General features: G+C 41.2%; 2 protein-coding genes across 6 annotated transcripts in view; one reads left to right on the top strand and one right to left on the bottom strand.

The window, feature by feature from the left end:
• The window catches only part of ccdc51 (coiled-coil domain containing 51), an 86,632-nt gene extending 63,682 nt beyond the window's left edge, over window positions 1–22,950 (top strand). For 3 of the 5 annotated variants that reach the window (XM_043707793.1, XM_043707794.1, XM_043707792.1), the window contains exon 4: window positions 1,791–4,717. In XM_043707793.1, the coding sequence (XP_043563728.1) occupies window positions 1,791–2,564 (774 nt within the window). In that variant the 3' untranslated portion in view covers window positions 2,565–4,717. Of the gene's footprint in view, window positions 1–1,790; window positions 4,718–15,244; window positions 15,625–22,373 lie in introns of those variants that run through there. The other 2 variants (XM_043707796.1, XM_043707795.1) reach the window with 2 other exon arrangements.
• The window catches only part of zgc:171775 (STKc_p38 domain-containing protein), a 31,350-nt gene continuing 22,447 nt past the window's right edge, over window positions 16,662–25,564 (bottom strand). The window contains exons 9-12 of the mRNA XM_043707798.1: window positions 25,125–25,204; window positions 20,128–20,206; window positions 19,565–19,738; window positions 16,662–16,811 (exon numbers count right to left, since the gene is read on the bottom strand). Coding sequence (XP_043563733.1) covers window positions 16,750–16,811; window positions 19,565–19,738; window positions 20,128–20,206; window positions 25,125–25,204 — 395 coding nt within the window. The 3' untranslated portion in view covers window positions 16,662–16,749. The remainder of the gene's footprint in view (window positions 16,812–19,564; window positions 19,739–20,127; window positions 20,207–25,124; window positions 25,205–25,564) is intronic.

Genomic DNA, 25,564 nt, shown 5'->3' with positions numbered 1-25,564 from the left:
CAGAGAGGTTTCAACCGTTTCACCACATTCCACTGCTTGGAATTTTACACCACATCTTGGAGAGAATGTCGTTCTTTAAAAATGACAGAAGTTGATACAGTGGTTTCAGAAGGCCTAAGAAGGCCCTTATTAACCATCTTATTGATTTTATCAGAGCAGAGAGGTTTCTTTTGCTGCACCTGTATAAATCATCAGTTAGACCACAAAGTGAGTACCAGAAAGACCATTTGACCCATTGCATCTGTGCCAGCCAAGAAATGTAACTGTGCAGCCTAATCCCACTTTTTAGTCTTTGTGTACAACTGCTGCTTTCACCATGTAGTTCCTGTTACATCAGTACAGATGGAATGCAATTGCCTGAGCGAATATAGAGGATATTTACGAAGAGGTTGCTAGAACTGGAAAATTGCAACAATGAGGGAAACTTGGATAGACTGTTATTGTCTTTTTGCAACAGAAGAGGTTGAGGCATGGTTTGGTTGGGACGTACAACATTGTGAAGCACCTGAATAGAGTGGATGGGAAGAACTTGTTTCCTTTTCAGAGTGCTCAGTGACTATGGGATATGGATTTAGAGTGAGTGGATGAAAAGTTAGAGAGGTGACGAGAAAAAGCTTTTTTGCCGAGAGGGCGATTGGGGTCTGATGAATCCTACAGGTTTATGAATCCAAGGTTAGAAAGTGGGATTAGGCTGAACAATTCATTTCTTGGACGGCACAGAAGCAGTGGGCCAGATGGTACCTTTCTGGGCTGCAAACATTCTAGGTTTTTTTTTAAATCCGTTTGCTAAGAGTTGCTATTGCACATCCCTGGAGCAATTGGGATGTATACCTGAACTTCCTGACTCAGATATAGGGACACTACCACTGCAGCCACAAGAGCCCTAGATATTTTCTAATCAAATGTTAGAGATGTTATGACACACATCTGGAGGAAGTTGACTTGAACATGGGCCTCCTGGCTCAAAGATAGGGTAATTACCACTTTGCACAAGGACCCTGCCATCAATGGTCTATGACAGTAATAATATGATTAGAATTCTGAATACAGGTGAACCTTGATTATTCGAACGAGGTGGGTGGGTACTATTTCGTTCGGATAATTGAATATTCGGTTAATCGATTCAATGCCTTTCCTCTGGGGCTCAGGAGTTTTCTGTTAAATCTGCTCCCTGTTCTGGAGACTGCAGCACACTACTGCACCTCCCCCTCCAGGGGAGCCGGACTGGACACCAACAGTAAGACTGCTGCTACCTTTCTGGGCTAAGTCTCCAAATAGCACACATACTTACACAGACAGCCCCACACACACAACCTTTTAATTGCAACTTTTTGACAAGTTCCACCTCTAACAGGGCAATGTTAGAGAGAATACCTGGGGAAAGGGGGTTTAGCGTACACCCCTATGTAGAACTCCAGGGATGGTGTAGGGAGACGGAGAGAGGGCGGGACATCTGTCATTTGGTGACGGTGCCTGGGTTCCCATCGATGTCCAGGACTGTTCTCAGCAGAGATCGTTTTTAATCAGTGTAAACAAAAGACACAATCACCGTTGAAACAGCTCATTCATGTAATGTTTCTATCAGGACCTTGAGATCTCCTTCAGATAATCCGATATTTGGATAACTGATATTCGGATAATTGTGGGAGCTGTGTAATCTGGTCTGAATAATCTGAGCCCAACTTTGTTTTAGCCGCATTACTTGTCCCCTCACGTAATGTTACCTGTCCTAATTTCTTAAATGGAAAGTGTAAAATTAAGCCTCCTTGTAATTTTCTTTTTCTGATCAGGAAGAGCGACGACACCGAATAGCTCATGAAAATGCAGAGGAGCTGGAGCGTGAAACATTCGCTCACTTTTCTGCAGCAGTGCGAGAAAGCCATGAGAAAGAGCGGACTAGAGCAGAGAGAACAAAAAACTGGTCTGTGATTGGGTCTGTGTTGGGTGCAATGATTGGGGTTCTGGGATCAACCTACATCAACAGAGTTCGCTTACAGGAGCTGAAAGGATTACTTCTTGAGGCACAGAAAGGGCCAATTAACTTGCAAGAAGCTCTTAAAGAGCAAGCCTCCGTACACCAAACTCAAAGCCAAGAACTCAGTACACTTGTAACAAGTCTGAAGGAGCTAGTACATGATGAAAGTGCATTTCAGCAAGCAGGTAAGGAGGCCACCACTAAACTGAAAAAAGCAGAATCTGGTCTGAAACCAGATCATGTCATGGATGCTTTGAAGAAACACGCAAGCTCCTCAAAACAGACCAGTGTAGCATTAGAAGGACTAGAATTGAAATTAACTGGGGTAGAACAGGCACTTGGAAAGATGGCATCTGACATTAAGACAGTAAAATCTGTCACACAGGCTAAGGCTTCACAGACTGTTTCTTCAGGATTGACACAGGATTGGCAGATTCTTGCTACAGAGAATATGATTGATGGCTTAGCAGAGACTGAGAAAAGGCTAGAATCATATATCCGAGCAAATTCTGTGTATAACACTGTACTGACATATGCTGCGTTCGCCCTCACCCTGCCAGTGTTATATGTGCTTTTCAAAGGGAATTGAAAGACACTGCAGTGCGTGAATGTTGCACGTAGGCTTTGTGCTGTTTTGAGAAAAGTGGATATTATTTTCCAGTAATTGGGACAATTAGTTTTGGCAATTGAAGTTTTTTTTTTAAATTTTGTGAGCAGTATTATCTTGACCTTGTTCTTTTTTATCTTTGAGAGAAAGAACCGGTGTTTAAATAGCCTCTCACACCCTTTGGACATTTTGCCAATAGATTGCTTTAGAAATGAGTCACTGTTATTATGCAGATCATTCAATATTGCTAACCAACTGAACTCTGGAATAAGAAGCTTCAAACCTAAGGATTCACTTTATTTTCACTTTTAATTCCCATTTGGAAAATTCCATAGGGAAATGCATTTTGGGTGCATTGTTCTTGTTAAAATAAATTGCATAGTAAATAATAGACAAAGTCACAAATCTATATTTAATTTAAAATGTATTAAAACAATTGCAGGGATATTCGAATAATCAGTCAGTGAATCTATTGAAAACATATCCTCGCCCATACATCAGCTTTTGTTATATGTTCAGCAGGAGAATGGCGCATTTAAGTTCAGGAGTCACTTTGATCTGCATCTGAGGAATTATAGTCTCTTTGAAGGCGTCCAGCAGACCTACCAAGACAATAGGTAATTCTCATTATTCATGACATCTTTTAGCAAAACTCTTTCAGATTTCATCAAAGTAGATCAACTCTTTAAAACCTTTCTTGTCCACTTTACCAATATCTGTACTCTTAAGCAGTAAGTTTCCTGAAGATAGCTGCACTGGGCAAGGCTTCCAAAATTGAAAGCAGTCTTAACTATAGCTGTATAATAGAGTTTCGCAATTGTAGAGTCAACTCAAAGATTTTAATTTTCTAAGATAGTATAATCATGTAAGCCCTTTGACGACCACAGTCTACATTCTTCTTGCCAATTCAAATTATTATTATATAAGTGATGAGAACTCCTCGAATCCATTAGTCCAATTCCAAACCATTGTTTAAACTCCAGGATCACCACAGTAGAAATCTCAAATCAGATTTCTCTGCTCTCTGGGAGATTCACTTCAGCTTTTCTAAAATGTCTGGCACAGAAAACAATGTCAATGTGATCTAATGCTATTTAGTACAATGGGGCAAGTGTCAATCAGCCCATTCCTGAAGAAGGGCTTATGCCCGAAACGTCGATTCTCCTGTTCCCTGGATGCTGTCTGACCTGCTGCGCTTTTCCAGCAACACATTTCCAGCAAGTGTCAATCATTCTAGGTTGAAGAAAAATAAGACAACTACTAAAAAAAACTGTTGGTAATTTGCTTGGAAGTTGAGAATTTTAAAAAGGCATTGGTTTTTATGCATTACACCCACTTCCAAATGGATGAAAAATAAGGATAGATGAAATAGGAGCAGGAATTCCTGTATATCTTGATTTCTTGAGACCATGGAGCATTTGTCTATATGGATAAGAGATGTTTAGATCAAGAGATTCTTTTAATGTAAAGGAACATTTTATTTCAAAATACACGATACATGAAGACTTCTTTTGCTTCACAGAAGAGATAAACCTTCCTACCCAATTAGAGTTTAAAAATCAAAGCTTTGCAATTATCCAAATGAAAAGTTATAATTTTTTCTTTAAAATGATTCTAGAAAGAAGTCAGGCAATTTGTCACAATTTCTGCCTCCAGTAAAGTTTTTGAAAACTGTTTTCAGTGACGTTCATTGTGTCCTTGTGTTATGATTGACATATGATTTCAGCATTCAGCACCAGTGCTCCCTGTCCATGCAGTTCTCTATATTCCTAATATATAGCGAGGAGTCCAGCAGAAAAGGCCTTTGAATTAACTCTACGAAGACTAGAATCTGGTCACCAAGCAAATTGCCAACACAATTTGTTTAGTAGTTGTCTCATTTCTCTTCAACCTAGAATGATTAATTTGACACTAGCCCCATTGTACTAAATAGCATTAGATCATTTTCATATTCACCAATTATGCCTAGTATATGACACTGACCCAACTAGCTCAGGGCTGGCTCCTGAAGTGAGCAAACCCCTGACACTCCTGGTTTTTTTTCCGTAGTTACATTCTTTTTTACTTTTGTAAACTGTGCATTGTTTAATAAACAATTAACAGCTGTTTACAGAAAAACAGCAATTTACAAGGGAGAGGGGCAGCTACACCAGGTCCCAAACCCTATCGTTCAACCAGTTTTCAGGAATTGATGACAAACTTCAAATCCCACTATCAGTCACCACAAAACAATAACAAATATATACAAGCCAGTCCAATTACATTTTTAAAAAGTGCACCCGTCCCTCCCACCTTCCGGCCACTCTAAGGCAGCCCACCTCTATGCCCCTTCTGGCTCTCGGACTCTCCTGTTTATTTTTTTTTCTTTTATTTCTTTTATTAAACAATTACAAAGCAGTTTACAAAAAACAGTTAACGTTAACAGCTGTATACAAAGAAACAGTAATTTTACAAGGGAAAGGAGCAGCAAAGTCAGGCCCTCAAACCCTACCGTTCAACCAGTTTACAGGGAAATGAGGACAAACCTCAAATCCCAGTTTGAAACATTACAAGACAACAACAATGACATTTGTACATAAAAAGACAATCCAATTACATAAAAAAAAGTGCTTACAATACAGACCCAGCAAGCCTCCGTCCCTTCCACCTTCTGGCCACTCTAAGGCAGCACGCTTCTATGCCCCTTCCAGCTCTCGGACTCTCCTGTTTTGTAATATTAAACAAATTACAAAACAGTTTACAAAAAACAGTTAACATTTACAGCTGTACACAAGAGACAGCAATTTTAAAAGGGAGAGGAGCAGCAAAGGTAGGCCCCAAATCCTACCGTTCAACCATTTTGCAGAGAGATGAGGACAAACCTCAAATCCCAGTTCCACATATGACAAGACAGTGACAATGACGTTTGTACATTAGACAATACTGTTACATACAAAAGTGCATACAATACAGACCCAGCAAGCCCTCGTCCCTCCCACCTTCCGTCACTCTAAGGCAGCCTGCCTCTATGCCCTTTCCAGCTCTCGGACTCTCCTGTTTTGTATCTGTCAGCCAGGACTCCCTGACTGGACCAGATTAACGGCCCCAATTAGGGAATTCTTATTCTATGAAAAACACCTGGCTGACCTTTGTGTCCACAGTCAGATCTTGTCAGTGGTGACGGGAAGTGTCCAGAAAGTTTAATACTAGAATGGACTTATCTAGTGGCAGCACCAGCAGGAGTCGGTGGGAGCCGGATCCAGGGAACTGCATTTGCCACTTGATCTCCCGGACAGGGTTCCGACTTGTAATTGTATGCAATAAGAATCATAATTCAATCTGAAGCAATGGGCAGCACTGCCCTGTCCTCTTTAAGTAGCCCTAGCAGAGGTTTGTGGTCTGTTACTATTATGAATTGACGTCTAGAAAAGTGTTGGTGGAACTTTCTCCCATCAAATATGACCACCAAGCCTTCTGTCTCCATCTGGGCATATTTGCACTTGGCGTCAGCACTGCATTGCATGTTAGCACCACATCTCGTAGTGTGTCAGCATCTTAGATAGCTATAGCTGCTGCTTCTCTTTCCTAAAAGCAGCATGGCTACGAGACCATTCCAAGGCTGACCCTTTTTCAGTAGAAATTATAAGCGTACCAGGATGGAGGCCAGGTTATGTATGAATTTTCCATTAAAATGCACCAACCCAAGAAAGGAACTAAACTCTGGTACAGACATGGGAGCCAGGGCACCTTTGATTGTCTTCATTTTATCTTCCAACGGGTGTAACCTCGTTTTATCTTCCAACGGGTGTAACCTCGTTTTGTCAACTCGGTAGAACAAATAGGCCATTTCGGTGCATGGAACACATTTTTCCCTGGCACATCTGCATGGCAGAAATATTTAAATACTATGTCCAAGTTCTCTAAATGCTCTTTATTTGTTGTCTTGGTTGTTAGCATACAGATAAATGGAAACCTGGGTCGCCCTTGTAAAGTGCTCTCTATCGTGCACTGGAAAATGGCACATTAGAACTGGGTGATCATTGATTAGTCATTTATCGTGATTGGTTTTGATTTGGATGTTGCTAAGGAATTTCACTGTTCCAAGCCAGCAATAGATGGACTTTCCACTCTGGGTGTGCACTCTCCTGGATCCTGGTTTATGAATTCTCTTACTCAGTTCAGGTCTAGTTGAACTCTTTTGCTGTCTCATGTCAACATACTGGCAGCAACAACAATGACCTGCCAGCCCGGCTCCTCCAGAAAATTTTAACCATTTGGCCAAGGCTGGGCTTTGTTTTGGGATTTTGTTGTGGGCTGACCTGGAGTTCCTGTGTTCAGGGTATGTCCAGAGTGAGGCTATGCAATTGCCTTCACTCAAGTGATGTTCCCCAAGCTCAGTCAGATTGGCAGTCCACTTCCATCGGACTATCTTATAACTCAAGCTGTATTTGCCACGTTTTCTAATTGTGGTCCCTGTTCAAAGTCCAGTTGGGCTTTGGCAAGAAGATGTTTTTTCATTGTTACATAATTAATAACACTCGTTGCCACCGAAATATATACACGAAGGCCAGTATCCCATTGCCAAGTCACACTTTATTTACACGTGCATAGTATATGACACTGACCCAGCTAGATCAGAGCTGGCTCCTAGAGTGAGCAGAACCCCTGATCATATCTGTCCAGCAGGGCTCCTTGACTGGAGCTGTTAATCTGGACCAATCAGGGTCCTGATATTCTGAGATCCACCTGGCTGACCGTGTTACAATCACTCCAGCCTTGCCCATTCACTCAGCTCTCTCAGGACATGACATAAAAGTGAAATGATTCTACGCAGCCTTTTTCACCTGTCAGTCATCCTGTATGAAAAGATTATTTTCTGACATCACTCAGTTTGGTTTCTGTCCTGCTACTCCACTGTCATAATTTACAGAATTTGCATTTTCTGTAGTGTTTATCAGGGAATAAAAAATTTCTTCCCAAAGGTACTGATGCAGGCTGGATCTCCTGTCCCAATGTGTGCGATATTTAAGGGAATAAGATAAAGTTGGTATTTGACCTTGAACTTCATAAGCAGTGGGGTAGAGAGAGAACTTGAATGTTTTTTTTCTTTTCTACCCACACTTTGCTCAGTGACACTGAGGCCAATTGTAGCACACCAACTGCTACTTCTCATTACTGACCAGTGTTATTTGTATCTCTCAGTACAGGCTATTTATTATTCATGTCTCTGGATCAGTATACTGGTTGAGATTACCCCAAAACACTTTAAGAAAACTCCTCAGCTCAATTATCTGTGACTGTTTTTCCTCCTTTTCCCTGTATTGAAGTGCCACCACTTGCAGTTGTGCTGGTTTGAACTGAAGTTTCAGCTCACATTCCATGATAGTAGCTATTTTGATTAGATTAGATTCTCTACAGTGTGGAAACAGGCCCTTCGACCCAATAAGTGCATAACGACCCTCCAAAGAGTAACCCACCCTCTGACTAATGCACCAACACAACGGGCAATTTAGCATGGCCAATTCACATAACCTGCACATCTTTGCACGTGGGAGGAAACCAGGGCACCGGAGGAAACCCACACAGACACGGGGAGAATGTGCAAACTCCACACAGACAGTCACCCAAGGCTGGAATCGAACCTGAGACCCTGGTGCTGTGAGGCAGCAGTGCTAACCACTGAGCCACCGTGCCACCCCTTGATGGATTTAATCATACATGGATAAACATACTGGAACATATTAAAACAATTTGATGCCGACTTATTTAAAATCTAGCCCTCATTGTTTATTTTTAGTAACTTGAAGCCTGCCTGCAGCAGAAACTTAATTTACCTATTTGATTTATAATCAATAAAAGTATTGCCAGTTGGATATTATAGTGGTTGGGTTTTTAAAGAAATATGTACAATGGTAATGGTTGGATTGGGAGAATATTTTAAAAAATGACAGGCTGGAAAAGACCAGCTGGTCAGTCAGTCCTGCCCCACAAATGTGACAGCTGCATATCCTGAGTAGGTGAAGCAATGACTCATTTTAGACTCATTTGGGTTTATAATCCGTATTTGCTGGGCTCTAGAGTGAATATTGCACTCCTCACGCTTAGCAACAAAACAGTTTTGTAGAACTTGCATTCCCTGACACTGAATGACACACACACAGATCATTGCATGCACGAGATGAAGCAGGAGACCTTTTCTAAAGTGTAAAATGGTTTATTGTTTTCACAGAGCTTTACAGTATGCTCTTCCTGGGAAAAAGATTAGATTCTACTCCTGTTCAGAATCCAGTAATCCCTGTTGAAAGTTTTCTTGTCAATTTTCGTGAAGCCAGTTCTCCAAACCAAGCATTGAACAAGTGCAGCAGGCTTAAAGCTCAATGAACAGTAGAGATTAATCCCTGTTGGCCACATAATGCCAATTTAACAATTAGCTGAATACTGGAAATTTTCTGTACGCAGACTCAGTGGTTAGTACTGATACCTCACAGCGCCAGAGACCTGGGTTCGATTCCAGCCTCAGGCAACTGTCTGTGTGGAAATTGCACATTCTCCCTGTATCTGCGTAGGTTTCCTCCAGGTGCTCCGGTTTCTTCCCACAATCCAAAGATGTGCAGGTTGGGTGAATTGGCTAAATTGTCCATAGTGTTCAGGGATGTGTAGGTTAGGTGCATTCATCAGGGGAAATTTAGAGTAATAGGGTTGGGAAATGGGTCTGGGTGGGATACTCTTTGAAGGGTCGGTGCAGACATGTTGGGCTAAATGGCCTGTTTCCACACTAGGGATTCTATGATAATACTCCAGACCATGCAGACGAATCTGTTGAATACATATATTGTAGCTAGATACTTACATGTGCTACATTGTATCCAAGTTAGTAACAAATCCACATGGTGTAAGAAAATGGGCATTCCAAGGTTGGAATAATGATCAAACAATGATAATTCTACACATCATCAGTCATATCTTTTCTTTGTGCTACACAGAGAAAATTGTTTTAGCTGTTTGAAAAGTAATAAACATTTCAAAACACTGGTTTTATGAAGTACAGTAATGATTAATTGATTCACTTTGCAACTTCAATCTTAGAGGTCAAAGTTTATATGGTACAATTGAGGAATTTAAAAACTTCTTGGAGAATAGAATGTTGGTAGAACATCTTGGTGTTGAATTTGTTATTTATTGCCTATTTTTTTTAATGGGCAGAAATTTATTTGATCTTGAAGCGCACCACAATATCAAACAAAAGATGGAATTGATTGTCATGGATGTTCCAGGCAAGAAAGAGCTTTTCTTTCTCCATAAGAGAGGCACGTGAATGATTTCTCCAAAATGAGATTGAAGTTATTGCTTTGCTTACTGCTCCAAACTCCCTTGCCCAGCTACCAACTCTGTTCCTGTCCAACAGTGTAAGACAAGATCAATCTATTTGCAATTCTGGTGCCATATTTGTTCCCTGGCATCTTTCTTACTGCATATTTGTGTTATCACTAAAAAATAATGATATCCACATCACTAACATCACCTGACTTCATTCCTGTCTCAGTTCATCTACCACTGAAATACTCATTCATACTTTTGTTACTTTTCAGCCTAACTATCCAGTACATTCATGACCAACCTCCCATATCTTACCCTCCATAAATTTGTGATCACCCAAAGCTCTGCTGGTTTGCGTTCAACTATCATCTTTAACTAACCTATATTAGCTCCCATTCAAGAAACATTTTTATCTTGAAATAGTTTTTAAATTCCACCTTGATCTCACTCTTCCTTATCCCCAATCTCCTTCAGTCCCACAGCCCTCTTAGACATCTGCTCCCATCTGTTCCCTCCCTATACCTTTCCTTTCTACCTGGCTTTCATTCTTCAAGATACTCTTTGAAGCCTACCTATTTGAAGAAGGCTTTGATAACCTGACCTAATGGGCATTCTGGGTGGAGGCCCTGTTCACTGAGAGTTGCAGTCACTCAGAGTGCAGCATCTCTTCATTGACCAATAGCATAATGAGGGAGGAAGTGGCTGCTGCTGGTAATGCACCTATCTAAGGTCAAGGATCGCTATGGAAAGGCAAATGTCACTTCCCAACATCATCTCCGCTCTGTCTCCTGCTGCTCCCGGACAAGAAAAATGCCGCGGGCTGCAAAGGTAAGTATTTATATTATTTACTTACCTTTCTGGCAACCTCCTAGTCCCAACGTCACCTCCGCTCTTTCTCCTGTTGCTCCCAGACAGGAAAAAAGTGTTGGGAAATGAGCCAGGCCAGGTGGTAGTAGTTGTGGTGGGGGATTTCTTTGGGAATAGTGACCACAATCCTGTAAGTTTTAGAATATTTGTAGACAAAGATGAGAGTGGTCTTAAGGGAAGAGTACTAAACTGGACCAAGGCCAATCAAATTAAAATTCGGCAGGAGCTGGCAAATGTGGATTGGGGGCAGCTATTTGAAGGGAAGTCCACATTTGATACGTGGGAGGCTTTCGAAGGTAGGTTGAAGGTAGTGTAGGATAGGCATGTCACTTTGGAAACAAGAGATAGGAAAGGCAAGATATGTGAACCATGGATGACAGGAGAAAGTGTGCGACTAGCCAGGAGGAAAAGGGAAGCTTACATAAGGTCCAGGCAGCTAAGAACAGAATGGGCCCTGGAGGAATATCTGGAGAGTAGGACCAATCTTAAACTAATTAAGTGGGCTAAAACGGGGTCATGAAATTAGTGAGCAGAATTAAGGAGAATCCCAAGGCCTGTTATTCATATATAAGAAACGAGGGTAACTAGAGAAAGGGGAAGGAAGGAAGGTTGTGTGTCAAACCTGAGAAAATGAGTGAGATTCTCAATGATTACTTTGCATCAGTGTTCACGGAGGAGAGGGACATGATGAATGTTGAGATTAGAGATAGAAGTTTGTTTAGTCTGGATCATGTTGACATAAGGAGGGAGAAGGTGTTGGGTAGGCTAAAGGATATTAAGGTGGACAAATCCCCAGGACCGGATGGGATCTATTCCAGGTTGCTGAGGGAGGTGAGAGAGGAAATAGCTGGGGCCCTGACAAATATCTTTGTAGCATCCTTAAACACAGGTGAAGTGCTGGAGGACTGGAGAGTTGCTAATGTTGACCCCCTATTCAAGAAGGGTAGTAGGGATATTCTGGATAAGTACAGACCAGTGAGCCTGACGTCAGTAGTGAGAAAATTGCTGGAGAATATACTGAGGGAAATGATCTATTTATATTTGGAAGGGAATGGGCTTATCAGTGATAGGCTACATGGTTTTATGCGGAGAGATCATGCCTTGCCAATTTAATAGATTCTTTGAGGAAGTGACCAAGTTGATAGATGAAGGAAGAGCTGTAGATGTCATATACATAGACTTTAGTAAGGTATGTGATAACGTTCCCCGTGGTAAACTAATAGAGAAATTGAAGTCACATGGTATGCAAGGTGTTCTAGCTAGGTGGAGCAACAGGAGACAGAGTAGTAGTTGAAGGGAATTTCTTGAAATGGAGAAAGGTGACCAGTGGTGTTCCACAGGGATCAGTGCTGGGGCTACTATTGTTTGTGATGTACATAAATGATCTGGAAGAGGGCATTGTTGGTTTGATCAGCAAGTTTGCAGATGATACGATGATTGGTGGAGTAGCAGAAAGCATAGGAGACTGCTCAAGAACACAGGAGAATATGGATAGACTGGAGAGTTGGGGAGAGAAGTGGCAGATGGAGTTCAATCCAGGCAAATGTGAGGAGATGCATTTTGGAAGATCTCATTCGAGAGCGAACCATCCAGTAAATGGAAGAGCCTTGGGAAAAGTTGATGAGCAGAGAGATCTGGGAGTTCATGTCCATTGTACCCTGAAGGTGGCTGTTCAGGTGGATAGAGTGGTCAAGAAGTCATATGGTATGCTTGCCTTCATTGGACGGGGTATTGAGTATCAGAGCTGGTAGGTCATGTTAAAATTGTACAAGACTTTGGTTCGGCCACATTTAGAATACTATGTGCAGTTCTGGTCGCCACATTACCAAAAGAATGTGGACGCTTTGGAGAGGGTGCAGAAAAGGTTTACAAGGATATTGCCTGGTATGGAAGGTGCTAGCTATGAAGAGAGGTTGAGTAGGCTAGAATTATTTTCATTAGAAAAAACGAGATTGAGGGGGAACCTGATTGAGGTCTACAAAATCATGAAGGGTATAGATAGGGTGGATAGAGATAAGCTTTTTCCCAGGGTGAGGGATTCAATAAAGAGAGGTCACGCCTTGCTAGCAGAGGTAGTAGAGGCACAGTAGATTCACTTAAGGTGCATCTGGACAGATGCATGATAGGGTGGGGAACAGAGGGATACAGATGCTTAGGAATTGGGTGACAGGTTAGACAGTGGAGTTGGATCAGCACAGGCTTGGAGGGCTGCAGGGCCTGTTCCTGGGCTGTAAATTTTCTTTATTCTTTGTTCAAAGCTGGGAGTGACTGCAGAATGGGTGTCATGAGAAAGGTATTGAAGGGCAGTTTCACCAATCACCTTTCCCTTTATTCTAGGTCCGGAGTGGCTTAGAGTGAGGGATCCCTCCCTTTCTCTGCACCTTAAGTGGGCATCAATTGTCACTTAGTGTCAGTTAGTAGTAAGGTCAACCATGAGCTTTCCCACCATAGAATTATTCAGGTTTGTGACTGAAAGGCTGGAAAACAGGCTCCTCATGGGAGGGCATTAAATGCTGCCATTATCTAACATGGTTCAGTATTCTATTTTGTTTAATAATGTATATGTGAAATGCCTTGGGATGTTTTATAATGTTAAAAGTGCTTTATTAATATATTTTACGAATGAAATGTTCTTGAGTTTTTAGGCAGCTAAGAGTTGTTGAGGGATAAGTGTCTCATACACAAGAGGAACTGACCTCTTTAAAACTCGAAGGACATGGGCATTTTGTTTAAGAGCAAATAAGATAGTTCAGGCCAAGATTGCCCATAGCTGGAGGATGAAGGGTGTTGTGTTGTATAAGAGTTTGAAAGGATTAATAGTAAAGTGTGACCACTATAATTATACCAGACCTGATGAGAAAACAGCTTTGGATATCAATGGAGTAAAATACTAGACTTTGTACAAATTGCGTGTGAAATTATTGAGTGACAAACCATCCATGTCCTTCTCCTCGGGTTCTGTAATATGTACATTGTATCAGTGTAACTTGTATTCATAGAAACACAGAAAATAGATGCAGGAATAGGCCATTCGGCCCTCCAAGCCTGCACCACCATTCAACATGATCACACAATTTCAGGATTTTACTCCCACTTTCTCTCCATACCCTTTGATCCCTTTAGCTGCAAAAGCCAATTCCAGCTCCCTCTTGAATATATCTAATGAAGTGGCCCCGACAACTTCCTGTGCGAGAGAATTCCACAGGTTTTTAACTCAGAGTGAAGAAATTCTTCCTCATCTCAGTCCTGACTGGCTTGCCCCTTATCTTTAGCCTGCTAATATGCAATAATGCCCATGCCTCTTCTCACTAGGCTAGCAAGTGGTTTTCCTCTAACACAACTTCCACCCTAAATGAGGACGTTAGCAGTAAGCTTATCCCACGTTGAGAAACTAGCACAATGTAACATAGTGTTCGGTGGTGAGGATTTCTGACGTGACAAAGGCTGGATTGATCAACAGTTACGTGATGATAGCTGTTGCTTAAATGAAGAGAAACTGAGAAACTATTTTTGAATAGTTTATTGGACAGCACAGTGAGTTGTCAGGGAAATAATTACATCATATAGAACAGGTTTAACTTGTGTGGATGTTGATTGGGAGTGGTAAACTAGCTAGTGATCCTTATCACTATTCACTGACATCTGTCAGAAATTATTTGAAGGTGCTGGTGTTGGATTGGGGTGGTCAAAGTCAAAAATCATACAGTTTTTGAATCTGTCAGAAATCCAGTATAGTCATAGAGACGTACAGCGCAGAAACAGACTCTTGGGTCCAACTCATCCATGCTAACTGGATATCCTAACCTAATCGAGTCCTGTTTGCCAGCACTTGGCCCATATCTCTCTAAACCCATTATACTCACATACTCATCCAGAGGCTTTTTAAATATTGTCATTGCACCAGCCTCTACCACTTCCTCTGGCAGCTCATTCTATACATGCACCACCCTCTGTGTGAAAAAGTTGCCCCTTAGGTCTCTTTTATGCCTTTCCCCTCTCACCCTAAAGTTCTGGACTCCCCCAACCCAGGGAAAAGACCGTGTCTATTTACCCTATCCATTGATGTGACGTTTGATGTCAAGTTGGTCTCTGAAAGACATCATCAGCTTCACTACTCAATATAGTCAACATGATTGGAATTCTTCCATTACTGCTATAGGCCTCTATCAGCACACGGAACAACTAACAAACAAATGAAGTATGTCCTGAAAAAGTTAACTGGGGTTCTAATTTTTTAAAACTAGTTTTCTTCTATGACGTTCTGGAATGATTCTGGGTTGTGTTCCATGGCTTTGAGCACCTCTGTTACCTCCACGTGGAACGGTATCAACTGGCTTTTCTGTCATGTAGTAGCTTCTGTACATATAGCCAATGACCAGCAGAGGTCAGTAGACAGCAATCAGGCTGCAGGAAAAATAAGCAATATTTTAAAAAGTTAACATTTCGAATCCAGTCACCTTTCCTCAGTTCTGAACATTAACTCTGCTTTCTCTCCACAGATGTTGCCAGACCTGCTGAGCTTTTCCAGCAGTTTCGATTTTCATTTCTGATTTCCAGCATCTGCAATTATTTTCAGTTTTTATATATTTTAAAAACTTGCCTCGCTCTGAGGCCAATTGCAGCACTCATGGTTGAGAACAGCCAACTCAGCACAAATCAGGAATCGATGGGAACTTTAGATCAGGACTGGCACAACCACCAAGTAGTTACCTGGAGGAACAAAATTTGGGTGGCACAAAAACAATGAACTATTCATGAAGCTGCTTAAGTAAAGAAACAGACTTCAGCAGTGGGAACAAAAGACTTAGATTCCCTACAGTGTGGAAACAGGCCCTTTTGTCCCGATAAGTCCACACCAACCCTCCAAAGAGTGACCCACCCAGACCCATTTCTCTCTGACTAATGCTCCTAACACTATGGGCAATTTAGAATGGCCAATTCACCTAACCTGCACATCTTTTGATCTGTGGGAGGAAACCAGAGCACCCGGAGGAAACCCACACTAACACAGGGAGAACATGCAAACTCCACACAGGCAGTCACCCAAGGCTGGAATCAAACATGGGTCCCTGGCGCTGTAAAGCAGCAGTGCTGAGCCACTGTGCCGCCCCATAAAATAAATCTACTGATCTACATCCACACGTATTGACACACAGATTTCAATGTACTTATATTTCTGTCTTTCTGAAAATTTCATATCTATGCTGCTGTGTTGGAAATCTATACATCTACATGAATTTTTAAGAACTGCAATTCAGAAAATATAAAATAATATTTTTGTGTAACTTGTGCATAAAATAATCTAGAAACTGTTGCAAGAACACATTATGAGCCACCCTGTATATTTTAAAGTGCATTTCTTATACAAAACCTGTGAAGTGTGTAAAGTAATGATAATGTACATTCATTATCATAATATTTTGTTTTATCATGTGAAGTAAATCTAAGTATAAATCAGAACTTTTTCAGAACAATGCACAATATTGATTTCCAAAAGTGAATCAGGAGGACAGAGAAGGACAGGGCCATAAAGCTAAAAGATTGTGCAGGGCCCTTAATGCCTTTTCACTAGTCCTGCTTTGCAATACATCCAAGTAACACCTTTAAAAATTCATCTAAAGTAACCTGAGTCTCACTCTGTTTAAGAAAGTTTCTTGAGTTAGTTGCAGGATTACGGTCATTTACTTGTGAGTAAACATTTGTAGCTGCTTAACCTTGCTATAAGTTGATATTATTGGAAAGCTTTTGGTCCACAGCAGGTCTGGGCTGAATCCATTTGCCTAGAATTTACTGTTTTATTTCTTGTCATTGTACCTTTGCTGGATGTAACTTTGATATTACATTTGAAAAGTTGCTGTTTTGTGTAGCAAAGGAAGGAAATGGATACAAAGAAATTTGCATCAATGACACATCTTAAAGATTTCAACTTCAGTTTTTAATTATGTAAAAAAATGAATCAGCATTGTCTCATTTTAAAAGTATCATGAAGCATGATTGAGAGACATCATGTTGCCATTTGTCTTGGATTGTCTGGGTCAAAGGTTGTGATCTCCATGTGAAGAAGGCCTACAAAAATAAAAGCACAAACCATTACATATGGAAATATTTAATATGCAACAATATCCATTGAAACAGCCTGTTATTTTCCTTGAAAATCTAATCTATGCATATTCCAGGACATTTGGACAACCACATTGGCCTTTAAATGTTCACGTGATATCCCATGATGTCCAACAGTATTTCTGGCCATGTTCAGGACAGGTTTGGAACATACTCTGCTTCCTTCTCTAAGCCCCGTTATTCCTTTCCTATTGATACGCAGCAAACCAACCCTTTCCCTGTCACAAATAACTCTCCAGCTATTTCTCCACTTTATAGTGTACTCTGCCCCTTACTGTTTGTTAAACGTGATAATGTTCCTGTTTTGGTATTTAATTATAATGTCAATACCTGATTAAGGGCACATCCAGTTATAGACACTCAAGCTAAAAAGATACTACCCTATCTCGCACCCATTTCAATTGATGATCACAATCAAGCCTGAAGGTACGCAACTCACATATAAATGTACCCTCTGACTAGCCATTTCCAAATGTAGGGGACAGTGATCATGGCAAGTACCAGTTCATTAGTGACTATGCTCTAAATAGCAAAGACAGATCAGGAGCTTCATTTTCTTCCCCACAAGGTAATGCTCCAATCTCACACCTGATTGTCACTTTCAAAATTATTCATTCTAAGGAAGTGGTTTCAGGATACAGTGAGAGAAAACTTGTGTTGGTCATTTCCTAGCATTGGGAGTAAGCAATGAGGAAAACTGATGCACATAAAAACATTACAAGAGAAACAGTGTAGCAGGAGTTCAGTCCAATTAGGTGTCAATGTCTTCCCAAATCCAGCAGAAAGCTTATAGAAATCAATTCTGCAAAAACCAGGAAATGTGTGCATTCCTAAGTTAGGACAGCAACACATATCTTAATTGCACTCTTACCGTCAGAAAGAAAGTGCAGGAAGTTTTAGCCATGTCATATAGAGTCGTACAGCACAAAAATAGACCCTTCAGTCAAACCAGTCCATTCCGATCATAATCCCAAACTAGACTAGTCCCATCAACCTGCTCCTGGGCCATATCCCTTCAATGTTAACTGAAATTATATTTTCCTGCTATAAGCTTGTAACAAGTTGATCAGCGTTTTAATAGACACCAGTGAATAAGTGACACTAATCAGTACAAATTCAACTATCTGTCTCGACATCTTGGCAGTTTTTGTCGTACATGTATTATCACTGTATAAGCAAGGAACAGAAAATTAATTTGGAAGACTATGGATATAAAGAACCTATGTAATAAAAAATGCAATAGGACACTTCTTTAAAAGTAACTGTTTTTCAGCCCAAAGTGATGAGCTATGTGAATCCCTTCATACACTAAAGCATTCAACATACTGAATTAGCCTCAGAGAAGCCATGTTACCCTCAGTCGGGAAAAGCCAACTACTATTTAACTACACCGAGTTGACTGAATAAAATATCTGCAGCCATTTCCATCTGGAATTTATACATTGCCAGAGATAAGTTGCCAGCTGTGCAATTACATTTTCAGCCCGTCATGATAACAGTAAAGTCTAGCCTATCAATTTCAACTTTGATTGTCAGACTTTCATACCAGAGACTGTCGTTGACAGAATGGCTGTTTTTAAGATAGATAAATTAATAATTTAAGATGGCCACTGTGATCATCTGAACATCTTGAGAAGAAAATAATGTGAGATAAATAGTCTGAGCCAAAGTTAATATTTCATCAAAACCCAGTCAGATCTGAAAGAACTCTTGCTCCTATTTTTGATTCACACCATTCTGGAAGTATTGCAGATTGGGATGAACATCATTTGCGGGTTATACAGGTTGAAAGAACTACAATGCTAGATATGGGAATATACAGCTGAACTATATTTCAGGCAAAACAGTTTTTGGGCAGAGAGAAGAAAATAGATTCAAAACAGCAGAACTAGATGTCTTGCCTTAAGTTTCCCTGTTCCTCAACCTCTCCAATGATTATGGCTACTGAAATGCGATTCAGAGAAATACTTATTCTCTGAACTAAAGAACATCTCCAAACTTTGCTCCTGCTGAGGATATAATTCACCATTTAAGCAATGTTGCCTCAGGTTTTTAAACTCAAATCCTCAAGGATCCTCGGACTTTTTAAGCTGCATCTTCTTTATTGTCCTGTTTCTACTAAACACTCTCTTTAAAAAACTTTAACTTGTATTCATGTACATACTTGATGATATGCTTTATTATTTATCACAGGGTTAGCAAGTAATAAAATTCCTCTCTCTTTCACTCAAGAGAACTCCTTCATTGTAATTACTTAACAATATTTTAATTGTCCTTTAATATATTTGTAAGCTAAAAATAAATAAAAATATTGTTGCAACAGATCAAGAGAGGATTAGGAAAGGGGAGCCAATTAACACATCCTCACCTGGTCATATCAAACCATGGATTAACTAGTTCTTTCTCACAAATCTTTATACAATGTGGAAGTATTCTAATGTACAATACCATGAAATACAGTGTACTAAGTAAATCATGCCTAAGTCTTTCCCGCACAACAGCTTACAGTTCTGCCTGTACCACTAGCATAAAGAGTCAAGTGAGGATGGATTCTCAGCTCACTGGGAGGTTGAGACTCATCACCCCATGAATGGAAGCAGTACCTCTCCATTTCATTTCAACCATGGACAGTCACCATACTGAGTTATGAAAAGTCAAAAAGGTACATTGCAAAGTGAGAAACGCTGAATAAAATTTACTTTTCCATTCTTCAATCTTTAGGTCTAGATTTTCAAAGGAATCATCATACGGTTCTGCCACTGGCTCATTATCTGGATCATGATGCTCAATAAGATATGGATGCGCTAAAGCATCACAAGCAGTAATTCTCTCATCAGGGTCTAGGTGCAGCATCTTTTCCAGCAAATCAACCGCTAGAAGAGAAGAGGGAGAAACAGAAATGGATCAGTTAATGTGGTCTCAAGCCTTATGCTCTATACATCCAGGATACACAGATGTTGATGTACAATATTATTCCACACCCACTCTCCTTGAACAGTGATCAGTACTCTCAATATGAAGACTCTATTTAGCATATTTTCATGTTGTTCTTTAATTATAACTTTTGTTTTTTTTAAATTTTCTACACCCATCTATTCCATTCCTCTTGCCTCGATGGAACTAAAGCCTCCAGACTATTTACTGTTCTGAAGTATGTCAATTTATTATAGAGAAGATGGAACTAGCCTTGTGTAATTACCCCCACTTTAGTAAAGCCTCCCCTCACACACTCCTAAATTAACTTTGGCAGTAATTCCAATACCTTGTTTATTCATCGTGGGAAAAACCTGCTGAAAATCTTTCTTCTGCTTTGGTGTGAGAGAGCAAACATAGTTTCTTGCCTGAAAAGATCCAAACATGTTAATTGCAAACAAAGCTTACACAATTGAAGACGGAGTAGATTGGAGTAGATTCCCTTACAGTGTGGAAACAAGCCCTTCAGCCCAACAAGTCCACACCGACCCTCCGAAGGGTAACCCACCCAGACCCATTACCCTCTGATTAATGCATCTAACACTATGGGCAATTTAAGTATGGCCAAATCACCTAAGTTGCACATCTTTGGACTGTGGGACAAAACCGGAGCACCCGGAGGAAACCTACACAGACACAGGGAGAATGTGTAAACTCCACACAGACAGTTGTCTGAGGCTGGAGTTGAACCCGGGTCCCTGGCACTGTGAGGCAGCAGTGTTAACCACTGAGCCACCGTGCCGTCCCTACAGTAGATCATACAGTTCATAGCTCTGCTATTCAATACGGTCATGGCTGGGATTAATGTTTTAATTATTGTTATATGCTGATGATTAAAACTGTTTACCTATAGCTAGACTCAAATTATTTGTAATCCACATTATAGGAAGGATGTGGAGGTTTAGGAAAGAGTGCAGAGGAGATTTACTAGGATGTTGCCTGGTATAGAGGAAGGTCATATGAGGAAAGGCTGAGGGACTTGAAGCTGTTTTCGTTAGAGAGAAGGTTGAGAGGTGACTTAATTGAGACGTACAGGATAAGCAGAGCCTTTTTCCTCGGATAGTGATTGCTAGCACGAGGGGACATAGCTTTAAATTGAGGGGTGATAGATATAGGACAGATGTCAGAGGTAATTTCTTTACTCAGAGTATTAGAGGCATGGAACACACTGCCTGTAATAGTAGTAGACCCGCCAACTTTAAGGGCATTTAAATGGTCATTGGATAAACGTATGGATGAAGATGGAATAGTGTAGGATAGATAGGCTTCAGACTGGTTTCACAGGTCAGCGCACAGAGAGCTAAAGGGCCTGTTCTGTGCTGTAATGTTCTATGTCTATGTCCATGTCTAAATAATGATTAGTGTTCAAGACAGAAACCTGGTCAGTGCTTCTATCAATCAGGATGTGAAAGTCAGGCAAATTAGGGAGCTTTCTGTGCTTCCTGAAATCTTTAACTTGTGATGACGACTCTGGAAATGGTGAGACGAGGTTTCCAGCACACTACCTCAGTGAGTTGCAACACCTTGTCAGTGAACGCATTTCTCTTCATCTCAGTCTATAATGATCTTTCTCCTACCATGAGACTATTCTCCCATGTTTTAGATTTCTTCATCAGTGGAGATAATCTCTCAGCATTTACACTATTAATCCCCTTTGGAATCTTTCAATGCTTCAAAGAGATCACCTCCCATTCTTATAAACTCTAGAGAATACACATCGCAATCACCCTCTTATCGCAGGTATACTTATCTGGCAAACAATGTCAAATGAAGAAACCCAAAGTTCAGAGTAGTGAACATCCCACATCTCCATTGTATTATTAAAAGTGATTTAGGCTTGATTTCACATGGCTTAGTGAGTAAATTCAGAGTGTATTTGAGCCACATTCACCCGCACATTTCCAGCGAATATTTGTGCTGAGATCTCTGATCTCATAGACCCAGAGACTCAGCACAACATTATGTCTGCACTGGTCAACATAGAGTCATAGAGATGTACAGCATGGAAACAGACCCTTCGGTCCACAGAGCTCTGACTACACCAATCCCATTTTCCAGATTTTGCCTCAGAGCCTTGGAGGTTACAGCAATGCAAGTGAATATCAAAATACTGCATAAATGTTATAACAGTTTCTGAGTCAGTCACGTTTTCAGGCAGTGGGTTCCAGATGCCTACCATCCTCTAGCTGAAGGAAAAATTCTCTTCAACTTTTCTCTTAACCTTCTGCATTAAATGTATGCTTCCTAATTATTGACAACTCTACTAATGAAAACAATTGCCTTCCTATCCATCCTATCAATTTCCCTCAATATTATACACTTATTTGAAGTTCCTTTTCAACCTTCAATGCTCCAAGGAAAACAACCTCAGCCTGTTAAAAGTTTTCCTCATTGCTCAGACCCTCCAACCCATCTTTCCAAGATGGCGGCAGAGTAGAATGCTCCAGCCAGAGCTTGTCTACTCCATACAATCCTTTTCTATATTTTTCTCTTTATTCTGTTTTTTTTCCTCTCCTTTTCTTTCTCTTCTGCCAGCAGCCAGACCATGGCGGGATGGGGGCAAGCGGCCCAGAGCACAGCAATGGCGGCTTGCAGGCCCGGAGCAAAGCAGGGATGGCCGGTGGCCTGGAGCAGAGTGAGGGCAGCCTGCAGCCTGGAGTGGGGACAACCAGCGGGCCTGGAGTGGAGTGGGGATGACTAGCAGCCTGGAGTGGAGCGGGGATGACCAGTGGCCCAGAGTGGAGCAGGAACGGTCAGCGGGCCTGGAGCAGGGATGACCAGTGGCCTGGAGCAGAGTGAGAGCGGTGCAGAGTGGGGGTGGGAATGGTCAGTGAGTCGGGAGCGGAGCAGGGATGACCAGCAGCCTGGAGCAGAGTGAGAGCCGCCCAGAGCAGAGTGGGGATGGTCAACGGGTCTGGAGCGGAGATGGCTTCTGGTTAGGAACTGGTGGAACCCAGTCAGACCACATGGAAGCCCTTATAGGTAGACATGAAATGTCTCTCTTCTTAGCTTTATTTCTTATTTTCCCAGCATATATATATCTGTGATGTAATGTAATTTTTTCTTTATTTTCTCTATTTTGTTGTACCTAAAGGTGCTACCATGTGTTGGCAACATTAGAACATAGAAGAATACAGCGCAGTACAGGCCCTTTGGCCCTCGATGTTGCGCCGATCCAAGCCCACCTAACCTATACTAACCCACTATCCTCCATATACCTATCCAATGCCCGCTTAAATGCCCATAAAGAGGGAGAGTCCACCACTGCTGCTGGCAGGGCATTCCATGAACTTACGAGTCGCTGAGTGAAGAACCTACCCCTACCTTCAGTCCTATATCTACCCCCCCCTTAATTTAAAGCTATGCCACCTTGTAATACCCGACTCCATACGGGGGGAAAAGGTTCACACTGTCAACCCTATCTCACCCCCTAATCATCTTGTACACCTCAATCAAGTCACCCTTAAACCTTCTTTTCTCTAATGAAAACAGCGCCAAGTGTCTCAGTCTTTCCTCATACGATCTTTCTTCCATACCAGGCAACATCCTGGTAAACCTCCTCTGCACCCGTTCCAGTGCCTCCACATCCTTCCTATAGTATGGCGACCAAAACTGCACACAATATTCCAGATGCGGGCGGACCAGAGTTTTATACAACTGCATCATGACCTCAGGACTCCGGAACTCAATTCCTCTACCAATAAAAGCCAGTACGCCATATGCCTTCCTCACCGCACTATTTACCTGGGTGGCAACTTTCAGAGATCTGTGTACATGGACACCAAGATCCCTCTGCTCATCCACACTACCAAGTATCGACCATTAGCCCAGTACCCCATCTTTTTGTTATTCTTCCCAAAGTGAATCACCTCACACTTAGCTACATTGAATTCCATTTGCCACCTTTCTGCCCAGCTCTGCAGCTTCTCTATATCCTGCTGTAACCTGCCACCTGCTTCCTCACTGTCAACAACTCCACCGACTTTCGTATCATCCGCAAACTTGCTCACCCAACCTTCTAACCCCTCTTCCAGGTCATTTATAAAAATGACAAACAGGATAAAAATGACAAACATTCTACACTGTCCACTGTACTCTCTTTTGTAACTTGAGTACATGTGACAATACACCCGGATTCCAATTCTAAACATTCTAAGTATCCTGGTGGATCAGATCTCCTCTACAAGTCTCTAACGCAATTGCATTCTTCCTAAACGCAGTGACCAGAATTGCATGCAATACTCCAGTTATGGCCGAACCAGCATTTTATACAGTTACAGTATAACCTCCCTCCTCTTGTATTCTATGCCTCAGCCAGTAAAGGCAAGTATCCTATATGGCTTTGCAACCTACCCTGCTAACTTCGGGGATCTGTAGAAATGCACATCAAGGTCTCTTTGATCTTCAGTACTTTCCTTGGTCCTACCATTCCTTGTATCATTCCTTGTCTTGTTAGCCCCATCCAAGTAAGCCCTACCTCATACCTTTTAGAAGTTGAATCCCATTTGCCACTGCTCTGCCCACTTAACAAGCCCTTTGATATCCTCCTGCAATTAATGTCTATCAACTGTGATGACAGGAGGAATCTGATAATAAGCATCAATCTCTAAGAAGAGATCAATTTGCCTGGCTTCTTACATTTGGACACTGTTCAGGAACTGTGGCTGAAGAGGACAAATACAAAAATCAGCTGGTGAAAGTATCAGCTTATCACTTGATGCATTTTTAGTTAAATAGGTTGTCACTCAGTCTTGGCTTACAGTAAACGAATGGTCATTTGACTAAGATGCACGGCTTGTCAGGAGTTAATGCTGTCAGAGGAAGACACAGAGCGACTAGCAAATGGATTTGGTGTATTAATACAGCGTATACAATGGCAGAGAGAAAAATATTCCAAGGATCTTCTGGAAATCTATTCTTATTCTCCAACAAAAAATGGTCTTTTTCTTCATATTACTTACAGCACTGTGGCTCAATGATGGTGATCTTGTCTTTGACAATCAGTACGTTGTGGGTTGAAATCAACTCCCAAAAAAAGTAAACCGATCTGACACTCCAGCGAGCATATTCATGTCGGAAATACTTTCAAATAAAATGTAAAACAAAGATCCCATTTGCCCTCTCAGCTGAATGGAGTAAACCCACAGTAAATATTTGTCAAGTGGAATGGTCAATATTTTTATGAACCATCTCAATAGCTAGTGCTTCCAAATAAACCTGTTGGACTCTATGGTGTTGTGTGATTTTTAATATTTTTAAAGATGGTTTGGGTAATCTTATACGTACCTCTTCACTCTGCATCTTATCCACCAGGGCTGGTGGAGGCGTTCCTGTCACATTCATGATCTTTGTCAGTTGATCAAAATCTTCAAGGAAGAGTTAAAGGAATTACCAAAGTAATTTGCCATAGAGACTAGAACTAGGGGACACAGGTTATAAATGAAGGATAAAAAGAGAAAACGCAGCAGAAACTCAGAGGATCTGGAAGCATCTGTGGTCACAGAGTCATACAGCATGGAAACAGACCCTTCAGCCCAACTCATCTATGCCAACCAGGTTTCCTAAACAGAACTCGGCCTATTTGCCTGCATTTAGTCTATATCCCTCTAAATCTTTTCTTTCCATGTACATATCCAAATGCCTTTTAAATGTTGCAATTATACTCATCTCTACCATTGTTTCCGGCAACTTTCATATATATTATTATATGGAATCATATCTATATT

Source organism: Chiloscyllium plagiosum, chromosome 18, assembly GCF_004010195.1.
Source record: "Chiloscyllium plagiosum isolate BGI_BamShark_2017 chromosome 18, ASM401019v2, whole genome shotgun sequence".
NCBI classification, from domain to species: domain Eukaryota; kingdom Metazoa; phylum Chordata; class Chondrichthyes; order Orectolobiformes; family Hemiscylliidae; genus Chiloscyllium; species Chiloscyllium plagiosum.
Note: the sequence above shows the minus strand (reverse complement) of the source record. Positions and strands in the feature narration are given on the sequence as shown.